Source organism: Triticum urartu, chromosome 6A (assembly GCF_056163025.1).
Source record: "Triticum urartu cultivar PI428250 chromosome 6A, HENAU_Tu73, whole genome shotgun sequence".
Lineage (NCBI taxonomy): Eukaryota > Viridiplantae > Streptophyta > Magnoliopsida > Poales > Poaceae > Triticum > Triticum urartu.
The window spans coordinates 445,975,747-445,983,809 of NC_141878.1; the positions used below are offsets into that span (position 1 = coordinate 445,975,747).

The 8,063-nt window shown below is 52.7% G+C and overlaps 1 protein-coding gene across 1 annotated transcript; it reads right to left on the reverse strand.

The window, feature by feature from the left end:
* Positions 1-3,024: 3,024 nt before the first annotated feature.
* Positions 3,025-7,636, reverse strand: LOC125513945 (U-box domain-containing protein 33). The gene is made up of 9 exons (XM_048679181.2): positions 7,238-7,636; positions 6,639-6,760; positions 6,031-6,152; positions 5,720-5,824; positions 5,161-5,596; positions 4,914-5,054; positions 4,288-4,806; positions 3,436-4,206; positions 3,025-3,336 (listed from the first exon to the last, which is right to left on the reverse strand). Exons 1-9 carry the CDS (start codon positions 7,506-7,508, stop codon positions 3,130-3,132), a joined length of 2,694 nt encoding a protein of 897 aa, XP_048535138.2. The 5' UTR covers positions 7,509-7,636; the 3' UTR covers positions 3,025-3,129.
* Between the last annotated feature and the right edge of the window lie 427 nt (positions 7,637-8,063).

The window sequence follows — 8,063 nt, forward strand, 5'->3', positions numbered from 1 at the left end:
TCCAAAAGCTAAAAAAGACCGGCGGAAAACCAAACCCCCCAAAAAAAATCTAAAAAGCCAAAAAGGCGTGCGGAAAATAAAAAAAATCCGAAGAAAACCCCAGAACACGACACGTGCCGGCGGCTGAGTGCGCGCTTTCAGCCCACCCCTGAGTGATCGTTGGGACGTTGGGAGGCTCCTGAAGGAGCGATCGTTAGTTGCTCTCTTTAAGAGCAACTCCAAAGGGCCGTCCCATTTCGTCCGCCTGCGTCCGTTTGGGTCGGCGCAGACAAAAATGGCGGCCCAACGCGCCGACCCAAACCCAAATCACGTCTGCGTCGCGTCCGCGCCCCAAATGCGTCGGCGCGGATGCCGAACGGACGCTTCGTGCGCCTTCTCGCTATCCGCCGCGTCCCCACATGGCGGCCGTCCAACTACCCGCTACCCACGCGGTCAGTTAAATTTATGACGACGGGCCCGCGCGCCAGCGATGGCGCTCGTCCTTTTTTAAGCCGACCGTGCGGCGGGGGCCGTCCTCATCCAAACTTGCCGTGCACATCTGCCCACCTTTGCTCCCTTGTCGCCGGCATACCCTAGCCACCACAACCACAACGAGATGGGCCTCTTCTCCGGCGCCAACGGCAGCAAGGCCAAGAGCAAGTCCCCCGCCACCCCTTTCCTCCCGCCTCCGCCGGCGCCGGCGCCTCGCCGGCAAAGGCAGCGCGTGAACGTACCAGTGCACCAGGTGGAGTGGCACTGGCAGCACCGCCAGCCTCTGCCATATCCCGACGTGACGCTGCCGCACGACTGGCATCTGGATCCAGATAGGACCCCAGTGCCGGCGGGACCGCGGGCGGCTTGTGCTCATGCGAAGGAGGTGCGGCGCCGGCGGGCGCTGCTGACGCCGGAGTAGCGCAGCGACCCCGCCTACGCAGCCGACTCGCCCAACTGGGCGAGATGGTTCGCCTTCGAGTACGAGGAGGCGAGGCGATGGGGCGTGCGCGAGGTCGACCGGAGGTCGCCGCCACCGGCGCTCATCGTCCGTGAGGAGGACCAGGCGGCGGAGGACGCCTACTAGGCAGCCCTTGCGGCAGTCTGCCGGAAGAGCGAGGAGGACGAACGGCGCAGAGCGGAGGCGGCGGAGGCGGAAGAGGAGGCCCGCTACGAGGAGGCAATGGTGCAGGCCCTTGCCCTCTCTGCGGCGGGCGACCGCGTGGTGCCGTCGGTGGCCCCGCCGTCCCCCATCAAGCCGGAGCCGCAGCTGGAGCCCGAGCCCGAGCCCATCGCGCGCTTCTCCTGGGGGGGGAGTGGTGCGCGAGTGGGTGTCCGCGCCACCGGTTTGGCTGGGGGCGACGCCAGCGTAGGAGCAGGCGTACCTCGAGATGTGGCGCCAGTGCCGGCTGGCAGAGGAGTGCCGTCGCGGCGAGTACGGGGAGATGCTCGAGCGCGACCTCAAGGAGGAGCAGCGCGAGGCCGAGGAGGAGGCGCGCCAGGCCTGATGTGACGGCGGCCCAATCTTTCGATGAGAGTGGAGATAAATATCGATTTGGTGGATTTTGACCTTGACGATCCGGCTATACCGTACTCGACGATACGCCTCGGCAATCGCTAAATCAATCTCCGATGGTTATTGACCTTGCTGTAGACACAATCAACCTGAATAACAAGGTTCGTGTTTCTGCAAGCAACCGAAGAACCAGCAAGAATAATGATGAATTGCAATCTGAAATTGTGGATGAAAAATTGAGTACACGAACTAGATGAAAAGTTGAGATTCCACTATAGATGTGACAAGGCGGTAATTCTACACGTCTCATAAATGCAAATTATTGTAGCGATGATGGCTGGACAATATAATAAAACCCGAGTCTAAACCCTAATCTATGATAGCTATTTATTACATGCAGATGTTGCGGCCGAGTCGGTTCGCTGTGTTTCTTGCGATCCGCTGTAGGTCCACGCGTACAGGCCGAAGCCCAAATATTCTACTGCCCATGATTGGTAGTTGATTCCTAATCCAAGTGCTTTGGTCCTGGTGCTTTTGTCTTTGTACACGTAACATCAATTGATGGCTGTGATAGATGGTTCCCTCGATACATGCATGCATGTGACATGGTTGATGGATGGAATGGATTCATTGGAGCAGTGTAGCTCCATCCGATTGAATGAACAGTTGGCTTCATCTCTAATCTCTTCTTTGTTCTTAAGTACAAGCAAATCGGAACATGAGTGTAGCATCGTAATTTTGTCAGTCAAATCATATATACGAAAGAGCGATAGTATTTGGCCATTTATTTGACGCGTGCACGCTCTAGTTATAGGTCCGGATGGAATAACTGATGTAGGAGTGGCGGCAGGTGTAACTGCGGCAGAGATGTCGTCATCAAGGCCGCAGCTGCACAGGCGGCCGCACACCCCCTGTCCCGGTACTGCCTGCGCCGGCACAATCTAACATGACGACGCTCTGAAACACGCATTCGCCTGGGCCGGGCCGGCGCTGACGCTCATCGACCTTACAGACCCCGAGGACGACAACGACGACGCCTAGGGCAGGACGCCGCCTCGTAGTTTAGACTGTTTTTATTTTTTTAATGCAAATGTGAACGCGTGGACTCTCGCCGGCCTTCGTGACCGGCTTTAATATTTAATTAATGTTGTTTCTTTTTTTTAATATGCATACGTTCATTTTTTTTGACGCCGTCAAAATGGGTCTCGGGCCAGCGTTGGGCGCATGCGCCGACCCAAATACGAAAGCGGGCTTCCATGTCCGTCTGGCCGACCCAAACGAACAAAAACGGACAAAATCGCCGTCCATTTAGATCGGCCCGTTGGAGTTGCTCTAAACTCACATTCCCTTTCCCTAGCATTGATCCAACCGGCCTGGCTGATCCATACACAGCATCGACCGCTCTCCAGAAAATCTGCATGTCCATGAGCAGTGGCACCACGCCCTCCCGGGCTCCCGCCACCGGTAGCCTTTTGGCGCTCGCCGGTCATGAGCAGTTCTTCTGTAGTAGTGACTCCACGCACGGCACAGGCACGCGATTTTTCCAGATCACTATCGGTAAATCCGTCCCTTCCAAACAATTTTGTTGGATTCAAACTTTTATGTACACCATTTACAGGATTTCGTGCGTGTTCAAGGATTGGTCATCTCCAGTCCTCATGGTACCGCTGATGTTGTAGCTGCCACTCGAGAATCACCGAGCGGAGCCCCCTGTTCGGGGTGAGCTCGCGGTGCGCGAGCTTCAGGTTCGTCATCGGCGACGTGTCGTGCCCGCTGTCCAGCCACCCTCTGATCGCCTCTGCTTCGTACGTGAACCCGTCCGCCGCGATGTGCGGATCACTCATCATCTCCTGTTCACCATCCATGACAGAAGAATAATTTGGCAAGATTCATTTGAACCTTATAATCTTGCTCGCCAAAAATCATGCGTCGTCATGTCATGTACGTACCTGGAAGATCGGGCAGACGAAGTAGGACGGCGTGGAGGCCTCGTCCGGCGAAGGGGCGAACGTCGGCCGCCGGGCGGTCAGCGAGGCGGCCTTCATCAGGGGCTCGACCACGGTCCACACCTCCCGGGCGAGGTCTGGGCGGCGCCTCCTGCTCATCTCGGCGCACCGCAGGCCGAGGTGCGCGAGCTGGTTGGCCTGCACGAACGGCCAGGCCCCCGCGGAGGTGTCGAGGACGGTGTGCAGCTCCCCCTTCTCCACCGCGTCCTCCACCACCTCGGCGATCTTCTGTGGCCGCCTGCCCGTCAGGAGCTGCAGGATGATGATGCCCAGGGAGTAGACGTCGGAGCGCGGCGTCAGCTCGCCGGACGACAGGAACTCCGGGTCCATGTACGCGAAGGTGCCCCTCGGCGTGGTCGTCCGGTACAGCGTGGTGGCGGCGGTGGAGGTGCCGGACTGCGTCAGGAGGCGGCAGATGCCGAAGTCCCCCAGCTTGCTCACCAGGTTGGCGTCCAGGAGGATGTTGGCCGGCTTCAGGTCGCCGTGAACCACCGGGTGCGGCTTGTTCGAGTGCAGGAACGTCAGGGCCGAGCACATCTCGTAGATGATCCTGGTGCGCACCTGCCATGTCAACGGCGGCGTGTCGCCCGCGCACGCGAGCCGGTCCTCGAGGCTGCCGTTCGGGAGGTACTCATAGACCAGGCCGAACGCCTCCCGGCACGACCCTATCAGCGCGACGAGGTTCGGGTGCCTTACTCTGCCGAGGACAGCAACCTGCCATGGCGTTTATCGCTGCAGGATCAGACATGACCGACTCTGTGAACTGACGCCAACGATGATCAACTGAAGGATTACCTCTTGGTTGAACTCTGACTGGCCCTGCAAGCTTTTCGGGTGCAACAGCTTTATAGCCACGGTTGTGCTGCGAAGTGAGCCTTTGTAGACACACCCGAACCCGCCCTCGCCGATCTTGAGCGCTTCGTCAAAGCTCCGAGTTGCCTGCTCGAGCTCAACGGCGGAGAACTCGGTGTTCAATGCTTCAGTCGCCATAGAAATTCTCTGCTCGCTCTTCTGGCGCAACTCTTCAGCCGCGGCATCTCTCTCTTGTTGCAGATTCTCTTTGTCTGCTTGGAGAGCTTCGAGAAGGCACTTGCTTGTGGCCAGCTTCTCCTCGCCATCTCTAAGAGCAGACTCCATCTCGGTCATGCGCTGCTCCAACACGGCCTTCTGTTCTTCTGCATCATGTAGTTGGTCGTATATCGTGTCACACTGAATTTTCGTTGCTTCGAGCTCCTGCGCCTGTCTCACGAGTGTCTCCTCGATTGTTTTTCTCTGTCTTAGCTCGTGATGATACAACTTCTCCAACTCCTTGGCCTGTAAGATTAGATTGTCTTTAGTTGGTTTCAGTGCAGGCGCTTTACAATCTGAAATTATGCGCCTTAAAAGAACTGACTTATGGGTTAGAACTCAGAACCAGTTACCTTTTGAAGAGCTGAAAGCAGATCAAGTTCGGCTTTTCGGCGCTTGGTTGATTCTTCGAACACCTCTTTCTTCGATTCTTGAGTTTCGCGGAGAGCCTCCTCAAGTCTACTGTACATTTCCGCATCAGCACCTGGATTCTCCTGTATGGCACAAACACTTCAGTTATCTGTTGCATTTCATTAGGTGGAGTTCTTTCTTTGGTGATTAATATTGTGAGACTTCGACAGAACAGTAGGTGATACGTACGAGCTCATGAAAAGGAGATGAAAAGCGGTCATCGTCAGACTCGTGCATTGGATGATGTGTTGCTGATTCGGAGACACTGATTGCATCATAGTTCCTTGATAGATTGTACCAGGAGCTTTGTGATCTCCTCCCAAATTCATCCCAGGAATCCATAGAACTCAATGGTGTTCTTGTTGGCCTGGCATTCGCATTGAGTTCCAAAGGTTCAAATAGCTGAGGTGGCGTACCGCTAGCTCCTCGAGAGTGATGTCGCATCACTTCTGTTCTCGATCTGTTCAGATTCTGCTGTGGACTTCCATTTGAGCTTGGTGCTTCACTCTCTGAGTGGTGGATCGTAATCGATCTCATGCGGCTGGAAATGCTGCTTGCTGATAATGTTGATGCAACTGTCGATGCAGGTGATGGTGGTATCATGGGAATGGTTGTGTTTGCTTCCCTGCAGCATTGAGCCATTGACAGGTAAGGCTAACTAATTTTCATATGTTGCTAAATGCACTCTACTGAGATCCATATAAAGGAAAACTAAGTGCCTATCTTAAGGCTGTTGGCTTAATCATACCTGGTACATATCAGTTCTCCTTTACAAGTAAACCATATCTTACATGGTGAGGCTTCTGCCTCCATTAGTCTGAGTGCTGTCTTGGACTTTGGTCTTTTCATTTTCCTACAATTTTGCCATCAATGTTAGCTTTGGTATCATAAAATGTCAAGGCCTTTTTGTTTCTCATTTCTTACTAGCACCATACACGGACTGGTACTTATCAGGAACAAGCAAGATTTGCGGTGTATCACTTCATTCTAATGATATTCTGGAGATCTTAACTACGAAGATGGCATTAGAAGAGAACTATCAAGGTGTTTGGTCCATACTTTGAGTAATGTTTGTCTGCAGCTGCTCCCATGACAAGTCTGGTGATGCCATGAAGGACAATAAGCTCCTCAAGTCCTTTAGCAACATCATCTTTCTCAATTATTATCTTCTCACAGTTGACCTGTGAAAGCAAAATGGTACAAGCAGATTCTCATACTGACCTGTGAAAGCAAAATGGTAAAAACAAAATTGCAATCGGGATACACATGTTTCTTGAGTTATCCTATTTGTTAGTTTATATATACTGGATTACTTAGAGGCAACATATCATGCACAACTCATCCTTAGGGTACACTCATGTAACCTAGTCAGCTGAGGCACCAAATCAACATGAAAATAAATCTAAAATGAACTCAACACGCACTTACCAATTTACTCTACCCACGTATACAAGCAAAATCAAAATCCATTATGTGATAAAAGGTTCCAAGAAAGAGATTTTTTTTTTCCGATGCACTTTGAAGCTAATTTTCGAATTTATTTTGCCACCACACCCCATTGGTTGCACCTAAACAAAAAGCCCAGAAAAGTTTCATGCCGATGATATCTTCCTTGATTATAGTTATTTTGTCCGTGAGAGAGACGTGGCAGATGTAGGGAAGGAAACCTTGAGTATTGTGCATATCACAACATATTCTTCTAGCCTTTCCAATGCCTTTTCTAGCTCCTGCTTTCTGTAGTCCTTGACCTGTTCCGGATCCAGCCTGGTATAGTGCATTTTTGCTCCCACTGGAAGAACAGAAAGACGAGGGGTTCAAAATGTGACAAGGACAAATCCTGTAAAGTCTACTGTGAGCTCCCAAGCAAAATGACCACATAAAGGTAGGACGCAAATTTTCAGTTAAATGGCTTGAGAATATTTATGCCTGATGCCACCCTGTGAATCTAAAACAAATAAATTGTGCATGTTGGTTCCGATATACTGCAGCAAATTTATGCTAGATTGACACCAAATGGTGATGCTTTTCCTAAGAAAGCGAACTGTGTTGCCGGTTTCAAGGCCTGTTGGATGTGTACATAGTCAATGTCTAACCATTGGCTCGGCTTGCTGTTGGCCGAAGCAAAATAGAAAATACCAACAAACAAAATCCATGGCTAAAATGGCATCGGCATCCCCATCCGATTTCGCGGACACCTTCTTCCTCAGAGATAATCCATGGCCAAAACCACCCAAAAATGAAATAAAATAAAATAAGGAGGGCTTACTCATGGGGATCATCTGCGCGGGGCGGTGGACGTGGGCCACCACGACCTGCGCGCCGTCCTTGGCCAGGTTCTGCAGCGCCCACTGCAGGGTGCTCTTCCCGTGCTTGACCTCTCCGGGGACGGCCACGAACACCCTGTCCGCGGCGGCCCGCCCCGCCTCCGCCTCCGCCTCCACAATCTCGCCGCCGAGGTCCGCGAGGCTGCTCACCGACGTCCTGAAGCTGTACCGCGACCCGCTCCCCGACGTGTCCCACCGCCTGTGCGCCTCCATCGCCGCGACTCGGACGGCGCCAGTAATGAATGAATGCCGCGGCCGGCTGCCTATAAACGTATTGCGTGAGCGCGTTGCGGGCTCAGAGGAACTGGCCGGGGATGACGGGGGAAAATTCGGGGGAACTGGCTGCGCCGTGCCGAGTTGGTGTTTATCAATGCTTCACGACTTCGGGTCAACGGTCTCCGGGTCCGTGACAGGGAGTTCCGAATTTGTTAACGGATTCTAAAACCGGCAGAATATTATTAGGTGATGCAATGACTCAAGTGCTCCCATGCTCCAAATTTGAAAAAAAAATCTGAATTTTTTTTGTGAATGTCCACAACACATATGTCTACACCTCCTAAAAAAGTCGAGATCCAAATTCAAAATACGCATTGAGAAACAAAAAGGAAAAATCCAACATGATTCAAATGCACCATATGGAACAGTTCAGCTACAAAAAGTAAATATAGTTCATCCAGTACAACAATTCAAATAGAAATATGCGTGTTGTTCATCCAAAAGCCCATCAGCACAATCACTCGGGCCGAACCTCGATTGGGCCAATATCTC